A 23,539-nucleotide genomic window follows, 5' to 3' on the forward strand; every position below is an offset into this window, starting at 1 on the left:
ACACCCCACTGTAAATATGGCCTAGGCTACAAGAAGTTTGTCAACACCCTGAAACTGATCTGCTGAACCTTGACTAAGAACAAACAGCGGTGTAACAAGACAGGCTCCACTCACAACAGGCTTTGCTATGGTCGACCAAAGAAGATGAGTGCACATGCTCAGCATCATATCCTGTGGTTGTCTTTTTCAAATAGACGTATGGGTGCTGGCAGCATTGCTGCAGAGGATGAAGGGGTGGGGCGGGGGGGGGGGGGAGGTGAAGCCTGTCAGTGCTCAGAACATATGCCTCACACTTCATTAAGTTGATCTGCATGGCTGTCATCCCAGAAGGGAGCCTCTTCTAAAGATGATGCACAAGAAAACCTGCAGTTTGCTGAAGACAAGAATACTAGGTGCATGGATTACTGGAACCATTACCTGTGATCTGATGAGACCAAGATAAACTTATTTTGTTCAGATGGTTTTAAACATGTGTGGTGGCAACCAGGTGAGCAGTACAAAGACTGTCAAGCATGGTGGTGGGAGTATCAGGGTTTGGGGAACCATGAAGTTTGCCGGCCATGGGGAGCTACAGTTCATTGAGGGAACCATGAATGCCAACAAGTAATGTGACATACTGAAGCAGAGCATGATCCGCTCCCTTCAGAAGAAGGGCAGTATTCCAAAATTATAAAGACCCCAAACCCACCTCTAAGATGACCACTACTAAAGTACAGCTGCTGGACAAAGCATGTGTCCAGATCCACAGTAAACCTTATTGCTGGGTACACACTATGAGATTTTATGGTCGATTTACTGTCAGATCGAATATTTCCAACATGTCCGATTTGCTTTCAGATTTCTGAGCATTTTCCGATCGATTTCCTATAAAAGTTAGTGGAAATCGATCGCAAAATGCCGGAAACCTATCAGAAAGCAAATCGGACATGTTGGAAATAATCGATCTGACAGTAAATCGATCATAAAATCTCATAGTGTGTACCCAGCATTACTGAGCATCTTTGGAGCACCCTGAAATGGAATGTGGAGGAGAGCAAGGTATCTAACATCCACCAGCTTTGTCATGGAGTAGAGGATTCCAGTAACAACCAGTGAAGCTCTGTTGAACATGATGCTCAAGAGAACTAAGGCAATGATGGAAAATAATGATGGGCAGTGGACACACAAAATATTGAAACTTTGGCCACAAATTTAACATTCTACACGTAGGGGTGTACTCACTTTTGTTGCCAGCGGTCTAGACATTAGTGGCTATGGGTTGAGTTATTTTGATGAGAAAGCAAGTTAACACCGTACACAGACTATTTTACATAGTATAAAAGTGTCTTATCTTCAGTTTTGTCCCATGAAAAGATGTAATAAAATATTTATAAAAATGTGAGAGGTATACTGTACTCACTTTTGTGAGATAATGTATAAACCTGTAGGGTTTTTATTTCTTACTTTACATCCCCATAGAGTATAAGAACCCTCCTTTCAAGTAGCTGAGACATTCATGGTCCTACTTCACTATAATTTGTCCACCCATAACTCATTTACCACTTGCTCTGTTATATTTCTTTGGACCGGTTTTGGTAAGCAATAACTACTAGTACATGTTGAAAGCACCCCACATCCACCCACTTGCTGAAGATGCTCCAATCCAGTTGTCTAGCCATCACAATTTATCCTTATCAAAGTCATTCAGATCCTAATATTAAGCCTTTTTCTTCTGCCAAGACATCCCCTTCAAGATTACTCACATAATCCATTCAACCACTGATAGGTACCATTGTAACTAGATAAACAATGCTATTCCTTGTGAGTGGTTGAATGAGTACATGTATTGAAAAATGTGCCCCAAACCGGTACTCTGCACTCCTCTACCAGCCCATTCCAGCGATGTTCTCTCCACAAAGCCGTAAACAAGCCCTAGTCAACGGCTCACGCATGTGCAGTGGCATGGACAAAATCAGGCTTAGCTCTTTTTGCCGAAGTCCATGCGGGTCCATGCTACTGCACATTTGCAAGCCATCTGCAACTGTGCAGTAGTACAGACCCAATCCAGATCAGCTTTTCTGGTGAAACCCAAGCAGATTAGTGCTACTGCGCAGGCACAGTGCGGTGAGCTTAGGGAGAACACAGTGCTGGAATGGTGAGGTGGAGATAGACCGGGGAAGCTTCTGGAGGACCCAGAGGCTTCCCTCTCTCAAGGTATCTAAGATAACTTATATAAGGTACATGTATTGAAAAATGTGCCCCAAACCGGTACTCTGCACTCCTCTACCAGCCCATTCCAGCGATGTCCCCTCCACAAAGCCGTAAACAAGCCCTAGTCAACGGCTCACACATGTGCAGTGGCATGGACAAAATCACGCTCAGCTCTTTTTGCCGAAGTCCATACGGGTTCATGCTACTGCACATTTGCAAGCCATCTGCAACTGTGCATTAGTACGGACCCAATCCAGATCATCTTTTCTGGTGAAACCCAAGCAGATTAGTGCTACTGCGCAGGCACAGTGCGGTGAGCTTAGGGAGAACACAGTGCTGGAATGGTGAGGTGGAAGTAGACCGGGGAAGCTTCTGGAGGACCCAGAGGCTTCCCTCTCTCAAGGTATCTAAGATAACTTATATAAGGTTTATATTAATGCAATTTTATAGCCTACCTGAGACAGAGTGAGGGGTATAGTTTTCAAATGTATGTCACACTCTATTCGTGGTTGTTGCCGTGATCGTAGGGGCTCTTTGGAGCAGTTTCTCTTCAGCAATGCTGATGTGCACACTGGTTCCAGGATGTATTGATGCTCACGACTCTCCATGCTTTTATCCATAGCTTCCTAGACGACACAAACATCATTGCATGTTATGGAAGTTAATAGCTAATAGATTATTATTATTTAAAAAATGACTTAGCTCTAGCATGAAAACATGACCTTGTTTTTCTGGTTCAGTTTTAGTATTTTGGCATTGTCAAGGCCCATGCATATCTGTGGGCAGTGCACTTCAAGTGTACGATGACTGTAGACTCCTGGTGCTCACCATGAGCACCAGAGCCATATGTGGCCCTTTGCTACCTAATATGCAGTCCTACTATATGCAGATTCCTTTATAAAACAAAATGAATGTGATATGTAACTTAAAATACATTGTTAAATATTATTTATAGGGTGCAGATACTACCTTCACAATCTTAGGGAAACTGAACTGCTAGTTGGTTTGACACAGGAATGCATGGGTTGGCCAAGCATTCCTGTTACTAAAATGTGAAGGGCTCGGAAACATGCACTATCACTAACACAGTTGTCATTCTATGTACAGGCCATATGTGGCAATATCGCTTTCATTGGTGTTCATCCATCCATTGGTTCAAAGGCTTATTGTGTCCGTGTATCCTTACCTGTAGCTCCCCAGGAGGTAGGTGACCCAATAAAGTGCTCTTAACATCCCAGTAGATACTGAAATCTCCAACTTCTAGTTGTTTCTTCCTCATGAATTTTTCCACCTAGAAACATTTATAATCATAAAGATATGTGGTGATTAAAGCCATTCAGCAAAGGTCTCTGCAACCCCCATTCTATCTCACTAAGCTCAACCAGATACATAGAAGTATGAATGTTTAAAATGTCTGATTTTACTGTAATTCATGGGCACAACAATCACCCCTGCGACCCCTTCCATCGCAGGGAGGCTCAGAGGCTTTGTCTCTCCATCTCCCCAACTGCAGCCAATTAGTAAAGAAAACCTCCCTGTCCTCTCACAGAAACTGTGTGCAGGAGTATGTGTAATTTTTTCCTTCCTCCAGACGCCTCATGCTATCATTTTTATGGGGGGTGGGGCTATAAAGTCTAGTTATGCCCCTGCTGTAATTTGTAGGCAAAATGCAAAAGCCAAACAATGGTGGGCCGGATTCCACTGAAAACATGGAAAAGAAGGCTTGGCAAAATCTGCACCAACCCTATAGCCTATGTAGGTAGGAACAGCCCACGGAGACGTGCGTGTTCCAAACAGCCAGATTCCCAGACAGTGTAGGCCTCTTGCACACAACATGCGATTATGATTTTTTTTATACAATGCGAATTTTGATTCTGATTAAAAACCGTAGCAGCATGCAGTACTTCTTTTAATCGGAAATAAAAATTGGATCGTATTAAAAAAAATCTGAATCTCATGTAGTGTGGAAGAGCCCTCTGAGAACCAGGCAGTCTGCTCTGAAATGCATGCATATGATGTGATAGATTTTACCTGCAAATAGTGGTAAAAGCTAAATAATTTACACATTCACACTACTACTTATGTGCCTTACATGAGGTGTGGGTTGTTAGGACCAATGTTTTTTAAAGAGAATCTGTACTCTAAAATTCTTACAATAAAAAGCATACCATTCTATTCATTATGTTCTCCTGGGCCCCTCTTTGCTGTTTCTGCCACTCCCTGCTGCAATCTTGGCTTGTAATTGCCAGTTTTAGGCATGCTAACCAGCATGTGACAGGCTCAGAAAAGCTGTCTGTGACTCATACAGAGCCTGCAGGGGGCGTGGAGAGGGTGTGCATAACTTCTATCCTATCACAGCAGAGCAGCACATTCCTGCCTGAGCCGACAAAGCCGTCAAAGGAAAGAAGATTAGATAACAGAGATAATAAAGCCACTGTGCAACTAGAAAAGGCTGCAGTAAGCCAGACTACATTAGAACAGGTATAGGAACTTATAGGATAGAAGAAATAAGGCTGAAAATGTTGTTACAGAGTCTCTTTAAACCCTAGAATTTTGCTTTATAACACGACACAAACATGGTTGCCTATTCCATTTCAATGTGTGCACTGTTTCCTGTATATTATTATGAAAACCTACACTTTATCTTCATGTTCCCTTTCAAAATGTTCTAAAATAAAAAGGCTCATAAAGAGATTTCAATTCAGAATACAGAAAAATATCTCATACTTACTGGCTCATGAGAAGCATTCTGGACAGAGACATTTTTTATGCAAATTCCAAAGGCAAATGGATGAGAAGAATCCATGAAGCCATCTTCAAACCTCAAGTGGACATCTTGAATGTTTAGCTGCAGCAAATCAATTGAAATAAAAGCGGAAAGAACAGTAAGTATTCGTAAAGTAGTTTCATTAACATTTTTCAATTAGCTGAAGAGCGAGGCTTGATGGGTGCCCCATAAAAGCTAACTGCTGAAAACTTTTATCTTAAGTGGTCCAGTCTTGTTTCCCAGCACTTCAGGCTAATTGTTAGACTTGTGCTACTCACTTCAATATTGTCCACAATTCTGGTTACGATGGAAGCAGTGACGGAGTACCAGTATGATTCTCCCTTCTGCTCTTGTTCACTCTGTAAAAAGATATTGGAAATAAAGGCCATCATGTATAAAATACAACAACAGTATTGACACACACGTACGTACTCGATACCGTATATACTTGACTACACCTCCCCCCAAAAAATTGTTTTCATTTTAATTACAGTAAGCAAATGAGGATGTGGGGTCAACATATATTTGATATCCGTGCAACACTAAGTCCAAAAAGGACAATCCCTATAGGCATAAAAATAGAGTATGGTCACTCATGTGTAAAGAACTATATAGTTAAAAAGAGTCCCAGTCGGGTTACTCTTAACGTGAGGTTCGGTGTGTATATAAACACTGGACGAAAAAGTGGAGGTCTTTGCTGATCCCCCACGCTGACAAGTGTGTCAGAGTGGTGTAGCTATTCCACATGTACCGAATCTACACAATTAGAGGCAGTTGTAATGATCCTGCTCAGTCAGTATCTGATAGTACTTGAGACCTGCAGTGATCTGCATAGAATTTACAGCTGTCACTAATGAGCGCTGAGTTAGTACAAGCCCCAGTCAGAGCTTGCTGCTGGGGGGAATTTTGTTGGTGGAGGGTGCACTTTTGTTACTCATTGTATATATGTACAGCATTCTTTGATAAAGCCGTTAGGGTGAAACATGTCAGAAGTCCGTTATACAAACACTATGTAAATAGCACCTATGCACTTTTTGTACTACCTCAGCGCTCATTAGTGACAGCTGTAAATTCTATGCAGATCACTGCAGGTCTCAAGTACTATCAGATACTGACTGAGCAGGATCATTACAACTGCCTCTAATTGTGTAGATTCGGTACATGTGGAATAGCTACACCACTCTGACACACTTGTCAGCGTGGGGGATCAGCAAAGACCTCCACTTTTTCGTCCAGTGTTTATATACACACCGAACCTCACGTTAAGAGTAACCCGACTGGGACTCTTTTTAACTATATAGTTCTTTACACATGAGTGACCATACTCTATTTTTATGCCTATAGGGATTGTCCTTTTTGGACTTAGTGTTGCACATTTTTTTTCCCTGGTATACGTTTTCTCGGCTAGTGTGCAGTATATTTGATATCCAGTAGAATCCTTCCCTGCCCTGCCCCAGTATGCAACATGAGAGTGGAAGATTTAGGCGAGACAGTGGCCCATATGCAATTAACATTTTCTCCTGAGTTTTCTCCTAGTTGATATTTTTAAACTTGTAAATAAAATGACTTTTTAAACCCCCAGCAAGCAAGAAAATACTCAAAATAGTTTTTGATAGTTTCTTTCCATCTACTTTTCGTATTTTTTACGTTGAAAACTGCTGGAAAGTTATTTTAAATCAAAGATCAAAAATTATCTGCTAGGAGAAAACTCAGGTGAAAAAGTGAATTGCATATGGCCCAGTGTCTCTTATATAGGAGAGGATGTCTACGACAATGCTTGTGGTATACTGTAATGCAAAAATTAATTGGTCTAGTCTTTAATACAGTGTTGTACTGCTATAACAGCTCCACAAGAGTACGTTTATGGGAATTTTTGACCATTTTTCCAGAAAAGCATTTGTAAGGTCAGGCACTGATATTGATCAAGAAGACCTGGCTCGCCGTCTCCACTAATCCCAAATGTGTTGTATAGGGATGAGGTCAGGGCTCTGTGCAGGACAGTCAAGTTCCTCCAGAGCTGGGACAAGGTCCTCCAGCACCCAAGGCTGAGACACCAAAGTGCACCCCTCCATCCCTCCCACCCCAACCGTCACACACTGATTGCTATTACACTAAGAGGCCCCTCCCCCATCCCTCCCACCCCAGCCGTCACAAACTGATTGCTATTACACTAACAGTGCACCCCTCCATCCCTCCCACCCCAGCCGTCACACACTGAATGCTATTACACTAACAGTGCGCCCCTCCATCCCTCCCACCCCAGCCGTCACACACTGAATGCTATTAGACTAAGAGGCGCCCCAGGGTCCCCAATCCCCTCAACAGCTTAATCTCTAGTTTTCTTGCTTGTAGTCACTGCCATGCATCCTCTTTTCTTATTTCTCTCTGCTTCAAACACAATAGGGGAATGATAGCTGAGTGAGTTGTGCGCCCCCTCCTACACTGCACCCTGAGGCTGGAGCCTCTCTCGCCTCTGCCTCGTCCCGGCCCTGAGTTCCTCCACACCAAACTCACTCATTTATGTTTTTATGGACCTTGCATTGTGCACAGGTGAGCAGTCATGCTGTAACAGTAAGGGGCCATCTTTAACCTATTCCTAAAAACTTGGGGGCATGAAATTGTCCAAAATGTCATGGTATTCAGAAGAATTCAGGGTTCCTTTCACTGGAACTAAAGGGCCATGCCCAATCCCTGAAAAACAATGGCCTACCATTTCATGGTTGTGTTGTTGTTGTCCCCAAATGCTTCCATTTTGCTACAATACTGCTAACAGCTTACCATGATATCTAGTGGCGGCCAGACAGGCCACCTCACCCGAGTTCCATCTAGCATGTGTACATAATTCAAGTCTTTGATGGGTAAACAAAGCTATGTGCAGGTCTTCCACAACTTACATATAGTCCTCAACCAGGGAAAGATGGGATTAAAGCAACCCTGAACAGAAGTGAAAAAAGCAAATCTGGACTTACTTGGTGATCCCTCCAGGAACCCTCCCCCCATAGCCCGCAAGGTCCCTTGGTGTCCTCTGGAGCCCCTCTGTGGTCACGCTTGTGGCTCTGGTAGGTGCGCGACTTCGGATAAAGTTGCGCATGTGCTGTCCAGGCACCCGACATGTCATCACGCCTGTCGACGTAAGGGTTCTGTGCATGCGCGGTACTCGAAAAACTGAACCATGCATGCACAAGACCCCTATGGCGACGGGCGGGATGTCGCGCTGGGTGCCTAGACGGGCCGCGCATGCACAACTTCATCTGAAGTCGCAAGGTTTACAGAGCCACCAGCAGGACCATGAAGGGGACCCAGAGGACACAGAGGGGCCTCGCGGACTACGGGGGTCTGGAAGAAGCCCTAGGTAAGTCCAAATTTCCTTTTTTTTAAACTCTGCTCAGGGTCCCTTTAAGTCCAAGGACAGAGTTAAAGGGAAGGTTCACGGTCTATCTTAAAAAAAAAAAAAAAATACAAATCCACTTACCTGGGGCTTCCTCCAGCCCGTGGCAGTACAGCCCGGAGGACGTCCGATGACGTCAGCGCGCCGCGCATTTTGGAGCGCACAAGAATCCCGACCTGACAGCCGGCCTGGCCAGGTCGGGTGCACCGCCGAAGGAGACCGGGAGTCTGCGGAGCGGCGCCGAGGGCACCTCCTGCCTGCCACGGGCTGGAGGAAGCCCCAGGTAAGTGGATTTATATTTTTATTTTTTTAAGACAGACCGTGAACCTTCCCTTTAAGAGTGTCAATTCTACAGAGTAAACTACACAAACAAATCCAAACACCCACTAGTCAAGAACAAGGGCATTCAGATACCTTCCATTTGTCTTCAAGTGCTTTCAGCAGAGCTTTTTTACGAACTTTCTCCAACAATTTCTCTTTAAATTCATCAAAATCTTCTTGCTTGTCAGGAGATCCAATTAAATGAAGCTTAGACACTGAAATCACCCAGGGATCCAAATGTGGGCGATAAAAGGGGATCTGAATTCTTATTTTACCAATGAAACCTAGAAAGAAATAAAAGATGTATACAACTTAAAGTGAAGGTTTTAATCAGGGCACTACAAGTAAAATTTCACATACCATAGATTTACATTTCTAAACAAGGCATTCATTCATCTAAAGTGAATTTGTTTAATGCAGATGCTAACATATGGATGAATAGGAAGGTGTAGCTATGGCAGCTGCCATCTTATTTCATTAACGGAGAGAACCTATGCAAAAGGACCTATCACAAGAATTTACTAAATTTGGCACAGGTTCATGTTAAAGTTATAAATATTTAGTTCCATTTTAACTGACCCAATGGGTGATTTGCTTCACATTGTAAAATAACATTATTCAAGCTGTTTGATATACCTACAGGATACTGTATATATTTGCATACAAGCAGACCCCCAACCAGGGCCGGATTTACCATAAAGGCACTGTAGGCACGGGCCTGCAGGCGCCTGATGATGGAAAGGTGGCTCACTCCTCTCCCCTCCCCTACTGCCTCCCTCCTCCTTTATGTAGAGTCCTGAACAGAGTGTTAGGATGCATTTCCACTTGTGCGGTGCGAATTTCGCATGCAGGTCTATGCAAATTTTCATGCGAATTCGCACGGATGACGATGTATGCGAATTTAACCATGGCAGTGCTGGTGTGCTTTTCCGTTGTTTCTATGCGAATTCGCATGAAAATTCGCATGCCCAAACCCCATGCGAATTTCCTATTAAATACATTGTATGCGATTCGCATAGCGGTATGCAGTATGTGAATTCTGATGGCTCTGCCATGCAAATTTTTTCTGGACAGAAAAACGCAAAGGAATCCTGACAAGTGGAAACAGTCCCATTCACTTGTATTGCTATGCAAATTTGCATGCGAAAAATGCATGCGAATTCGCGATAGTGGAAATGGGCCCTAAATGAGAGATTACTCACCTAGGTCTCTGCATTCCACTAAACACATCTCCCTTCAGTCAGGGGCAACTTAATATTGAGGGTACCTGTGGCTAACTAAAGCTGGCCACTAACGGTCCAATTTCTAGCGAAAAATCGTTCGAGCGATCAGAATTTCTGATCGGATTGGTTGTAAATAATCTCCATTGGTGGACACAATAGATTATGAACGAGTGAAAAAAATGCCGCCCGAATAAATTTTCGTCAAACGAAAATTTGGATTTTCTTGGTGGTCGTGATAGATAGGAAGCAATGATTGGTTAGTTGATGGTGTAGTGAACAATTTTATCAGAATTTCTGGTCGCTCGAACGATTTTTCGCTAGAAATTGGACCGTTAGTGGCCAGCTTAATACAGGGACACCTGTAGCAACCTATGATGGGCAAGGTAAGTAGGGGAGAAGTGACTACTGGGTCAGCCAGCACGCTTGCGGTGCAGGTTGGCGAGGGTTTGTATGTTCATCAAGGGTGAAGTCTAGGGTAACTGGACATCTTTGCCTATAGGAAAACCCTAATAATGTGTGACTTGGGTTCAAGCAAAACCCCAAATATGTCACCCTATGTATGTGATGCAGGGTGCCTCCCTTGTGTATGTATGTGAGATGCAGAGTGCCTCCCCTGTGTATATGTGTGATGCAGAGTGCCTCCCTGTGTATGTGTGTGATGCAGAGTGCCTTACCTGCGTATGTGTGTGATGCAGAGTGCCTCCCCTGTGTATGTGTGTGATGCAGAGTGCCTTACCTGCGTATGTGTGATGCGGAGTGCCTCTTCTGTGTATGTGTGTGATGCAGAGTGCCTCCCTGTGTATGTAAGTCATGCAGATTGCCTCTTCTGTGTATGTGTGTGATGCAGAGTGCCTCTCCTGTGTATGTGTGTGATGCAGAGCGCCTCCCTGTGTATGTGTGTGATGCAGAGTGCCTTCCCTGTGTATGTGTGTGATGCAGAGTGCCTCCCCGTGTATGTGTGTGATGCAGAATGCCTCCCCTGCGTATGTGTGTGATACAGAGCGCCTCCCCTGCGTATCAGTGTGATGCAGAGTGCCTCTCCTGTGTATCTGTGTGATGCAGAGTGCCTCTCCTGTGTATCAGTGTGATGGAGAGTGCCTCTCCTGTGTATCAGTGTGATGCAGAGTGCCTCTCCTGTGTATCTGCGTGATGCAGAGTGCCTCTCCTGTGTATCTGTGTGATGCAGAGTGCCTCTCCTGTGTATCTGTGTGATGCAGGGTGCCTCTCCTGTGTATCTGTGTGATGCAGGGTGCCTCTCCTGTGTATCTGTGTGATGCAGGGTGCCTCTCCTGTGTATCTGTGTGATGCAGGGTGCCTCTCCTGTGTATCTGTGTGATGCAGGGTGCCTCTCCTGTGTTTCTGTGTGATGCAGGGTGCCTCTCCTGTGTATCTGTGTGATGCAGGGTGCCTCTCCTGTGTATCTGTGTGATGCAGGGTGCCTCTCCTGTGTATCTGTGTGATGCAGGGTGCCTCTCCTGTGTATCTGTGTGATGCAGAGTGCCTCTCCTGTGTATGTGTGTGATGCAGAGTGCCTCTCCTGTGTACACGTGTGATGCAGAGTGCCTTCCCTGTGTATGTGTGTGATGCAGAGTGCCTCCCCTGTGTATCTGTGTGATGCAGAGTGCCTCTCCTGTGTATCTGTGTGATGCAGAGTGTCATGCTTGTATATATAGTCACCTCTCAATCCTGGCAGCCATCTTCCAGTCTCCCATGCATCTCTGTACTCACTAGATTTCCAGGCTTCACTGTCTTCTCGTCACTGGGTAGTCATCTTCCCATGTCTCTTGCAGCTCTGTACTTGCTGCTGACTTCTAGTGGCGAGTATAGAACTGCAAGAAAGACAGGAAGATGGCTGTCCGGGACAAAAAGAGGAAAGCCCGGACATCTAACAGCGAGAGCTGCATGGGAGACGGGAAGATGGCTGCCATGGTTAGAGGAGAGGTTACTATAGATACAGTACATGCTTCCAATGCCTGCACACTATATGTTCCAGACACCTCACTATAAGCCAACACCCCCACTTTTAGGATACATTTTAAGCCCCCCAAATTTGGCTAATATTCGCATATGGTAATGGTTTCTTTACAGAAAACTTTAAAAGTAGTCTTTTTTAAAGAAACAATAATGTGTTTCCCCCTGTCATAAGATTTCACAAAGCAGCAGGTAGGGGATTCCACTTAAAGTGGTATGAAAGTCAGCATTTCTACTTTGCTCTAAAAGAATCCTCACAGCTTGAAAGCTACTATCTCAGAAAAAAATTCTAGCAGAACATCACTGAAATGGTTAAACAAAGTATTTTCTCCTGCTATTCAGCTTCAAATCTGCATCCAAGCTGTAGATAACAGTATATGTTTTACTTGTTAAACACAAATGTATCAACACTGGAATGTAAACAAACACTCTCTGAGAAACTGCTTCAGGCGCACACAGTGTTCAGAATAGCTAATTAGAAGATTTTAATATATAATAAAAATCAGTTGTATTGGAAAAAGAATAAAATTCAATGCCAGCTTTCAGGACAAGTAAAACTACAGTTTGGAAACTTGTAAATTGTAAACAGACAATATTAGGTGTGCACAAAAGCAAATATGATAACTATATGAGTAATAAAAAGTAGGAAAACACATTTTTATTGAATATTATGTCAGAGTTTCAGACCACTTTAATTTAGATATAAATTGTGCTTAGTTTAAACTGCCACACCTATAGCCACACCTATAGCCTACCTGCTTTCACTTCAAATGGTAGCTCCAGTTCCTTCAGAGCATCTTTTTTTAAGGGTAGGTTTTCCAGTTCAACCGCACCTACAGGAAAAATGCATCCAAAATATAAAACGGACTCTGTATTTGTTATCTTGCCTTCTACAAAGCCTTGCCTGCTTGTATAAGGCCTTACAATTAGGAATTACTGAAAGTGTTACATAAACAGTATGGCAACACAATAGGAAATGAATAATAGAACACCTAGCTACCAGCTTGTGCTAACAGCACGTAAAAACAAGAACACGTAATGCCAGTATTTAATACATCAGTCCTGCAGACACAGCTTTTACACTACAGACTGAATGCTTGTAGAAGGTGTTACTCAAACACTACTGAAGCCAAAAGGACAGCCAGATACTTGGCATTTGTTTTCTAAAGTAAAGATAACAGCTTCACTTCCTGGAACTTAAAACTCTTCCCATCTTTGGAGGCATAGGCTCTGAAATATCCTCTGTCACCGCATGATGACTTCCTATAAGGCCCCATTCACACTTGCTAAACACAAAACTCTAGCGCTTTTGCTAGCGTTTTGCCCAGGCGATTTTTTACGTTGAACGCAAAAAAATAAAAATCGCCAGTCACACTTGGTGATTTTTTAGCAATCACGTTTAGTGCTTCTATAGCACTGAATCGCGATCACCTAGAAATCGCCTGAAAATGGTGCAGGCTACACGTTTGCGTTTCGCGATTTGCGTTAATCGCTGGCCATTAACGCAAATCGCCCAAGTGAGAACGGGCCCATAGGGTATTATTGTACTAGTGCTTTAACCTTCCTGGCGGTAAGCCCGAACTGAGTTCGGGCTATGCCGCCGGAAGGCACCGCTCAGGCCCCGCTGGGCCGATTTGCATAATTTTTTTTTTGCTGCACGCAGCTAGCACTTTGCTAGCTGCGTGCAGTGCCCGATCGCCGCCGCTACCCGCCGATCCGCCGCAATTCCTCTCGCCGCGGCCGCCCCCCCCCAGACCCCGTGCGCTGCCTGGCCAATCAGTGCCAGGCAGCGCTATGGGGCAGATCGGAGTCCCCTCTGACGTCACGACGTCGATGACGTCGGTGACGTCATCCCGCCCGTCGCCATGGCGACGGGGGAAGCCCTCCAGGAGATCCCGTTCTTTGAACGGGATCTCCGGATCTCCGATCGCCGGCGGCGATCGGAGGGGCTGGGGGGATGCCGCTGAGCAGCGGCTATCATGTAGCGAGACTTTGTCTCGCTACATGAAAAAAAAAAAAAAATTTAAAAAAAAAAGATTTGCTGCCCCCTGGCGATTTTTTTGCAAACCGCCAGGAGGGTTAAAAAGCACTAGCGCTTGAGCATTTTGCCGAAATCGCCGGCAAAACGCTCAAGTGTGAATGGGCCCTTAGAATGATATTACCTGTATATTCCGGCGTATAAGACGACTGGGCGTATAAGACGATGCCCCAACTTTTCCAGTTAAAATATAGAGTTTGGGATATACTCGCCGTATAAGACTACCCCTCTTCCAACGCACACCAAATTTAAAAAAAACTCATATACTGGTGCTATGTATGAACAGATACTGGTGCTGTACTGTATGTAGTACCCAGTATATAGGCGATTGACTGGTTGGATTGGTCAGCTCTCCCTAAGTGGATTGATCAGCTCTCCTTGCCTACCTGTTTATCAGAGCGGTATGGAAGAATAGATCGTGCCCATAAAACACGCCTCTTTCACCCTTCTGGCCCCGCCCTTGTATCCTTATTTACCTCCTTCTCTGCCTCTCAGACCTCGCACATGTGTGCCTGCGCCACTGCACTACAGTCCTCAGCAGCGAGATCTGAGAGGCGGTAAAAGGATAGGGCGTATCACCCGGCATCAATGACACCCGGAGTATAAGACGACCCCTGACTTTTCAGATTTTCAAGGGTTAAAAAGTAGTCTTATACGCAGGAATATACTGTACATCTTCTGTGTAGAAGCAGGTACAGTGTTCAACCTTTGATGAACAGACTCACTATATTTTAGAGGTTGGACTCCATCAAGGAAACCTAAAGTGAAACAAAGGTGGCCTGTTCAACGTACCTGGGGATTCTTCCAGCCCCCTGTAGTCCTTCTGGTCCATTGCCGTTGCTCTGCTCTGCTTCTTTCAGCAGCTGTGCCCCTCCAAATGCTGCATGCACAGCTTAGTCGGAGCGCCTTCTTGATTGCACTCGCTTGGCCGGGAGTGCTGTGCGTTTGCACAGTTCATAAGAATTGCAACTGCACATGTGCCAAACGCTCCCCGCCACAGGCAACCGATCTAAAGAGGCACGCAACCAGGCCATGCATGTTTAGTAGCCCATAACCGGCTCAGTCGGCCAGCTTTCAGGAGGGATCTACTGCTGAACAGAGCAGAGCACGACAACAGCGAAGGACCTGAAGGTCTACAGGGGGCTGGAACTAGCCCCACATAAGTTTAACTGGCCAACTTGTTTCACTTTTGTAGAGATGTACAGAGCCGCCAAAAGAGTAAAATATGCTAAAACCATCTAAAAACGATCAGGAGGCGGTGGTGGACCAGCCACTCAAAACAGACACGATGCTGTCGATATAGTTACTAGTTATAGTAACTATATCGACAGTGTCGTGTCTGTTTGGAGTGGCTGGTCCACCACCGCCTCCTGAACGTTTTTAGATGGTTTTAGCATATTTTACTCTTTTGGCGCCTCTGTACATCTCTACAAAGTAAGTTATCCACCCTTGGTGGAAGAGTGATACACCCTCCTTTTTCTTCTATCAACAGAGAGCGACCTCTTAACCCTGAGTGGGGACCGGTCTAATCTCCCCACCTGCATCTTCAGTGGTTGCCTATGCGGTAACCCTGGTTTGTAAGTATAATACTTACGTTACATTTAATCTCTCCCCTCCCAAAACATACTACACTATATTGGGCTCTCGGTTTTCTGCTTTCTAATCCTCTTGATTCTCTTTTAGTACCCCTTAAAGAAATCCACTTCTAAAACCTGAATAGTCCTTTCATCTGTTTTGGATTTTTACAATACATTTCCTCTTAAGAGTTTTCTCAGTAATATTCTACATATTGTGAAATGAAATCTGAAGGAAGAAGACTATGGAGACTGCTTTATATATTCCCGTTAATAAATGCCACCAGTCTAGCTGTCATGCTGATTCTCTGGCTTTGGTGGTTTATGTGTAATACACATGGAACAACCAGGAAGTTAAATACCAGTCAAAACAAATGATTCAAAACATATCTGGAACTGCAGCAGGGTAAATAGCAATTTAAAAAAAGAAATCAATAATGCAACATCCCACATGCCTCTCATTTCAGGTTTCCTTTATGGCAGGCACCAATTGAAAGTACAAAGCATGATCCCACTACCATGTATCTTTCAAATGAGAAAAGAGTAGATGAATATTTACAAATCGATCAGATGTTGGCTGAAAATAGTGGTCAAATTAGGCATTGGTCATTAAACATACAGTATGTGCAAGACTTTACAGAGGCACATTACTGAATGTCCTTCCACTTTTGAAGATAAGGCAATGCAAGAAAAGAGACACTGGAAAGGGAAAAGGGGTGACAAAACAATTTAATCTACATTCTGGTTCAGCTATTCCCAACCAGTGTGCCGTGACACATTCATGTGTCGCGGCAGTATCGGGTATGTGTTGCCGCTCGCTCCGTCTCTCCCCGCTTTTGACTGTAATTAGAGCAGGACTACAAGAAAAATAGCCGCCGATGTCCACAAATGTGGACATTGGTGGCCATTTTCTTTTAGCTCTGCTCTAACTACAGTTGCTCTGACACGGCGGAGGCGGGGAGAGAAGAGTGACGTCAGCGTCGGAACGAGTGGAGCTGGTGAGTTAGCCGCCACTAGCACATGTGGAGGGCTTCTACACCTGAGTACTTATATTTGAGGCACCTAAGCCTGGCTACCTATAGGGTCCACCTCCTACACTTGACTTCCTATCCTGGGAGCACTTATGCTTGGCTACCTATACACACCCACACATGACTTCCTACACTGACGGCTCCTATGCTTGGCTACCTGTACTGATGACCCTACACCTGACTTCCTATACTGGAAGCACATAAGCTTGGCTACCTATACACGCCTACACCTGACTTCCTATTCTGGGAGCAATTATGCTTGGCTATCTATGCACACCTACACCTGACTTCCTATACTGAAGGCTCCTATGCTTGGCTACCTATACTGATGCACAAAAAGAAAAAGCTCACCCTCAGCTCTACTGTCTGATATTCATGCACCAGGGAGTCAACCAGCCCACACCTCGATCCTCATTAGGTGTGTACATACACTGCAGAAAAATAAGGACGGCTGGGTCTCGACCTGGATTTAAGCAAAATGCTATATTTATTGTGCCATAGTTACAGTACATAGTTCTGGTACAATAAATATAGCATTTTGCTTAGATCCAGGTCGAGACCAAGCCGTCCTTCTTTTTCTCCTTTTTCTACCTATACTGATGCCCCTACACCTGACTTTCTATACTGGGAGCACATACGCTTGGCTACCTACATACAGTATACTAATGCACCTACACCTGACTTCCTATACTTGGGGTACCTATGCTCTGCTACCTATATTTATGCATCTACACCTGACTTCCAATACTGGGGCACCTATGCCTGGCTACTTATACTGATGCACCTACACCTGACTTCCTATAGTCGGGATACCTATGCTTGGCTACCTATACTGAAGGCACCTTACACATAACTTCCTATACTGGGGGTACCTATGGTTGGCTACCTATTCTGAGGGCACCTACTCCTGACTTCCTATACTGGGGCACCTATAGCTGGCTATCAACCTACACTGAGGGCACCTACCTCTGTGATGTGTCAAAGAGATTTGAGCATTTGGCGTGATGTGTCACAACTTCAAAAAGACTGGGAACCACTGTTCTAGATGGTAAACTATTAGATCTAAGCAATATCAATACAACAGAATGTCCAGTGAATTACATACATTTTAATTGTTACATTACCTTTCAGGAGTGCTACAGAGAGTTGGTCTGTGTTTAGGTTGCTGACATATTTGCCAAGGTAGGTGTTGAGAACCCAGGCTACCAACCCCTCCAACATGACGGCTTAATCTCCTTGATCAATCTTCCAATAGAAGCATATTCCTAAAAGGTGAAGAAAACGTTGTCAAATACAAAAAAAACATTTCCCCACATTGTAAACTAAGGATTTACTGGCACATCGAGACAGAATGTAAAATTTTACAGGAAACACGTAAACATCTTCTGACTTCTTTTCTGCTTCAGTTTAGTGGAATGAAGAAAACTTAACTGAACTTATTGGCCCTTATTCAATTCACTTTTGCCTAAGTTTTCTCTTATGTGATATTTTCACACCTTATCAATAAAATGCCTTTTTAAGTAAAACTGAGATTAATGTATACAAAACATTTATACTTACCTGGGCTTCCTCCAGCCCCGTCAGGTCATAGGCTTCCCTCGCTGTCTCTTCGGGCTGCTCTGGTTGCCTGCTAGCTGTCCTGGTACTTCTGGTGAGTCACTCTATATCACACACTCATGGCCCAGCTGTGCGCCTGTCGCTTTGCCTGCGCAGTACTATTACTGTAACCCCAGGAGGGCTCTCTGTCTTTCTCTTCTTCATTCTCTCTTTCCCTCCTCTTCTCAGATGTTCTCTCTCTCTCTCTCCTCTTCTCTCCCTCTAACTCCCTCATTTTCTCTCCCTCTCCTAAGAGGAGAGAATATTCTAAGGACACACTGTGGGCATCTGTGATTGCTGCATAGCACTCAGCCTACCCCTCTGGTCCTTCTTCACTATGGTTTATGCGTTATGTATATGCTTATTTTATGTATATCATACTGTACCTGAACTGTAATGTTTACCGTACCATCACTGACCCTGGCATGTGCCAAAAACCGTTCCGGGTACAACCCACATTGTACTTGGCAAAATCAAGAAATTCTGATGATGCATATTTACTATAGTGTTGCGTACATCAGAGGCTGTGGAATTTTAAATAAATCAGTTTTCCTAACAGAAAAAAAAAACATACTGAAATGCTGCCGATTTTGATTGGGACTTTATTCAAATGTCATTAAATTCATGACAGTAGTCCTTTAAAGCTTTACCGTCTTTCCCCGAAAATAAGACAGTGTCTTATATTAATTTTTGCATAAAAAAATGTGCTAGGGCTAACTTTCAGGGGATGTCTTATATTTCTTTGAACATACAAGTTCCTGTACTGTGTGTCCTCCTGCCTTCCCCACTGTGACACCTTTTCCTCTGCTGGATCCACCTCTTGTGTGCCACTTTTTTCCCCTTTGTACCTTTAGTGTCCCCTGGTGTCCCCCTCTGTACCTGTATCCTCCTCTATCCCCTGTCCTCCTGTGTCCCGTGTCGACTTGCCTGCAAGACTATGGGCTCCAGTAATAACACAAGTTTCTATATTTTTCCCCTTTACTGCCGCTAAGGCTTACTTTCAGGGTAGGGCTTATATTTCGAGTATGCTCAAAATTCCTACTAGGGCTTACTTTAAGGAGATGTCTTAATTTCGGGTAAAGAGGGTATATTCAAGCCAAAAGTTCAATGTCCGTAAATAGGCAACTAAGTTATTTTTGCTCATTAATGGTTTTATCCCTCCAACTCTGCCATGCACACTACTGTTCAGTGGTCTCCTGATGGTGGACTTATAAACACTGCCAAAGCAAGAGACCTTTAGTTCCTTAGACATTGGGGTTCTTTGAGATCTTCCAAAGAATAACATTCTTTGCTTCTGGAGAGAATAACAACGATATTGAAATCCCCTGATGTGACCACAATGTGCTTAAAGGGAACCTTAAGTCAGCATAAAAAAAAAAAAGTTTCACTTACCTGGGGATTCTCCCAGCCCCTGCGTGGTCCTAAAATGATTCTCCAGTCCCCCGCAGTGGCAGTTTTGATTTCGGCGACAGAGCCAGTTGCAGGCCAGCACGCCTGCGTGGCCCTAGTCCCACGAGTCCACAATCATGCTTCTGTCTCCTCATACTGTGCATGCACGTGACGCTTCTGGCGATGGGAGTGTGCTCAAGGACCATGCTGGCGCAATGGCTGGCAACTGGGGGGGACCTGAGGATCGTTCCAGGATGGCGCGAGCACAAGGCAGCTGCAGGGGACTGGTAGAAGCACCAGGTAAGTGAAACAATTTTTTATGTTGTCTTTAGGTTTCCTTTAATTGTGGAACTGTGGCGTCCCGTCTCTTTAGTTTAGTAACTTAGTAGAAAAACTACAGTCCCCATGAACACTGGGTCTAAAATTCAAGTTCAAGTTCTGCACCCCCTGTACTGCAGTTCAAGGGTACATTTGGTTTTAAAGCACACCTGCAGTAATATGTGACATGATTAGATAAACATGATAAACATAACAACATAAACAAGTACATATAGTACTAGCCCTTCTAATCAAAATTTCTGAAGTCCCTTTCGGTTTTCCGTTACAGCCAGTGTTTAAAAAATTAGAGTTGTTATCTATGCAAATGAACATCTCAAATTCAGTCCCACTGACTTGCATTGAAACACAAATTGCACATTTCCTTTTACCCAACCCCTCCTCTTTTTTATTTTTTCTAGACAAGAGGCTAACCTATATAGCGGAGTGTGGACAGGTGCAAGTTCCACATCTGCAAAGTGTTTGGGTGTCTGTCACACAGCCCATCCTTGTAAGTACTCTCTTTTTGTTCGTTTACACAATGACTGAACATAGTACACTATCAGTGGCTCTGTCTGTTCTCTTTTTTTAAATTTATTCAAACACTATTGACCTATAAAGGCACAGACAGCACAAAACCTCTGAAAATGTCTTGTGGTGTCTGGAACCAAGACATTAGCAGCAGATCTTGTCAGTCTTGTAAGTTTTGAGGTGGGGCCTCCATGGATCAGGCTTGTGTTTCCAGCACATCCACAGATGCTTGATTGGACTGAGCAGTAAGGAATTTGAAGGCCCCCCTGTCACAGGAGCCCCACTGGCCGTGAACACGCAAAACCGTCCGATCCGATTCTAGCACACAGATTGAGAGCTATGGACGCAATCTGCATAGAATTGGCGGAGTTTGAGCGGCACGACGCAGTAGGGAGCCTGTGAGGTTACGAAAATACACTTTTACTCCAACCCAGGGGTAGATTTGCCACCATCTCTGTTTTCTATCAGCCCAGAGAAAACTGCTAACTGGCTATAGACCTGTGAAACAAACAACCGGTTAAAACTGTGCAATTCCTATCTATCTATCAAACAGTAGCGTCCCTTCGGAAGTTTAGGTCTCGTCTGTGTATACTGAATAGAAGGTTTTACTGAGAGGTAAAGACCTTTTAAAAAGCCTTTATTTGTTACAATATAAATAATTAATATATACAGACAATCGTGAACAATTAAACGATGAGAGACAGTGATAACACAGTACATAAAAGAAAAAGGGATAAAAAGAACGAATACTTATGATTCTGTGGAAAGTCCGTTCGGGAAAAGACAAAGTTCCTTTGTTGCAGTTAGTTCGCAATATGGCCGAACCACATGGCCGTTGCTCCGCCTGCAAGATGGCCACTGCTATTTCCCCAAGCAGTGGCAGTCTTTTCGGTATGATGGAAAGTGGGGGAAATTGGCTGGGGGTCCTCATGCAATCAGTTTTGAGCACTGACATTTCTGGGCGGAGTCTCAAGCTCAGCCCAGGGGCGTGTCAGGCAGTGAGTTCTCAGGGGAGGAACTTCCAGCCATCCACAAAATATGTCCAATTTCATACCCCGCCGGGGTTTTGTCGCACATGCAAACCGATTTCATATTCAGATTGGGCTGAGAATACACGTTCATAGGACATCAAACTTGCAATATTTGGGGCGCACGGGGACCCCATTATTCATATCTCAGCCCCTGCTCGGGTTACCTGGCTATGTCTAGTATCACCATATTCTACAGAATTAGGGAAACAAAATTATGTAATTTTCATATTCCTCCCATGGATGGTATTTGCAAAATGTGACAAAGTTATCAACACCATGCATTCCATACTCAGTTTAGTCGGTGCCGTCAAGACTGGGAGGAATGTAGGTGTCAATAGACCTCATGCTGTGCTAGCTTCCCTTGTTGAATAGACTCTGTTGGTATTTCAGCTCTGCCCAATTAGCACATTAGTGTCACCAGAGCTTTTCCGGGAGCCTTAACAGGATTTCTTGCTAAACCAGGTTGCTTTAGCCATATGCTAACGCAGGCCCATTCAGCCCTCATGGCAAAAGGGGGGGGGGAAGGCAGGAAGGAAAAACTTCTATTTTAAAAATAAAGAATGTCAGTTTTCCGATCACGGTTGCGATCGGACACTCGGCCGCGAATCCTCGGACGACTGGGCGTCGCCCGGCGTCACACCTCCCCCTTCCCGAGCTCTGCTCAGGGAGGTGTCAACAGGACGCCTTCCGTAGCAGCTATTGGCGCTGTTGGGTCGGGTTCCCCCTGACACCGCGACAGCCCATCAGCGTTTTGGTGTCGGCTGCCTGCTTTGTGTTGGATCGTAAAGTCGTACTGCTGCAATGACAGGCTCCACCGTAGGAGCTTGCCGTTGGTTCCAGCAGTACGGTTTAGCCAACTCAGGGGATTGTGATCAGTGACGATCGTGAAGGAGCGGCCGTACAGATACGACTGCAGTTTCTGTAGGGCCCACACGATCGCCAGGCACTCCTTTTCAGTTGTGGAGTAGGCTACCTCTCGGGCAGGAGCTTCCGGCTCAGGTAGAGGATAGGGTGTTCATCCCCCTTTCCATCCACCTGGCTGAGGACTGCGCCGAGACCGTAGTCAGAGGCATCGGTTTGCACCACAAACCGACGACTGAAGTCTGGGGCCTGAAGCACAGGGGCGCTTGCGAGGGCCTGCTTCAAGGCCTGGAAGGCATTCTCGCAAGCGGGGGTCCAGCTAACAACCTTGGGGTGCTTCTTGCTAGTGGCATCGGTCAGGGGCTTCGCCAGTGTACTATAGGCGGGAACAAATTTCCGATAGTAGCCGGCGGTCCCCAGGAACGCCTGGACCTGCTTTTTCGTGATAGGTCGAGGCCATGCCAGGATGGCGTCCACCTTTCCCGTGTCAGGTTTCAGGGTGTTACCCCCCACCCGGTGACCTAAGTACTGCACCTCGGTCATGCCAATCTGACACTTACTCGGTTTAACCGTCAGATTGGCCATGGCCAGCCTCTCTAGTACCTGGGACAGGTGTTTGAGGTGTTCTTCCCAGGTGGGGCTGAACACCGCAATGTCATCCAGATACGCTACAGCGAACCCTTGCATTCCCTCTAGCAGGTCGTTCACGGCCCGCTGAAACGTGGCGGGGGCGTTCTTCATCCCAAAGGGCATCATCGTGAACTCGAAGAGGCCGAAAGGGGTGATGAAGGCCGACTTTTGCCTCGCGTCAGGTGCAAGTGGTATCTGCCAATACCCCCGGCTCAGATCCATGATTGATAGGTACCTGGCTGATGCCAGTGTATCTAGCAGCTCATCAATGCGAGGCATGGGGTAGGCGTCTGTAGTGGTGATGGCGTTCAGTTTCCTGTAGTCTACGCAGAACCGAGTTGTCTGGTCCTTCTTGGGGACCAGGACAACAGGGGCTGCCCAGGCACTACTGGACTTTTGAACCACCCCTAACTCCAGCATCTCCCTCACCTCCTTCTGCATGTCCGCCTGTACCTCGGGAGAGACACGGTAAGCGGATTGCCTGATGGGGGGATGGGTACCTGTATCTACCCCATGCACCGCCATACTGGTCCGCCCCGGGATACCGGAGAAGGTGTGCTGGTACTGGCCCAGCACCTTCTGTAACTGCTCTTGCTGGGCTGAGGCGAGCTGTGGATTGACGTTTAGGTCGCCGTCCACATCTCGTACGTCAGCCAGCAGGTCTAACAGGGGGTCTGCCTCTC

The 23,539-nt window shown here is 45.2% G+C and overlaps 1 protein-coding gene across 5 annotated transcripts in view; it reads right to left on the reverse strand.

Moving 5' to 3' along the window:
• Positions 1-23,539, reverse strand: part of VPS13D (vacuolar protein sorting 13 homolog D) — a 410,462-nt gene that overhangs the window by 346,403 nt on the left and 40,520 nt on the right. For all 5 annotated transcript variants that reach the window (XM_068240470.1, XM_068240469.1, XM_068240471.1 and 2 more), the window contains exons 2-8: positions 17,628-17,768; positions 12,616-12,693; positions 8,760-8,950; positions 5,236-5,316; positions 4,922-5,038; positions 3,377-3,481; positions 2,646-2,816 (exon numbers count right to left, since the gene is read on the reverse strand). In XM_068240470.1, the coding sequence (XP_068096571.1) occupies positions 2,646-2,816; positions 3,377-3,481; positions 4,922-5,038; positions 5,236-5,316; positions 8,760-8,950; positions 12,616-12,693; positions 17,628-17,724 (840 nt within the window). In that variant the 5' untranslated portion in view covers positions 17,725-17,768. The remainder of the gene's footprint in view (positions 1-2,645; positions 2,817-3,376; positions 3,482-4,921; positions 5,039-5,235; positions 5,317-8,759; positions 8,951-12,615; positions 12,694-17,627; positions 17,769-23,539) is intronic.

This window comes from Hyperolius riggenbachi, chromosome 6 (assembly GCF_040937935.1).
Source record: "Hyperolius riggenbachi isolate aHypRig1 chromosome 6, aHypRig1.pri, whole genome shotgun sequence".
NCBI lineage: Eukaryota > Metazoa > Chordata > Amphibia > Anura > Hyperoliidae > Hyperolius > Hyperolius riggenbachi.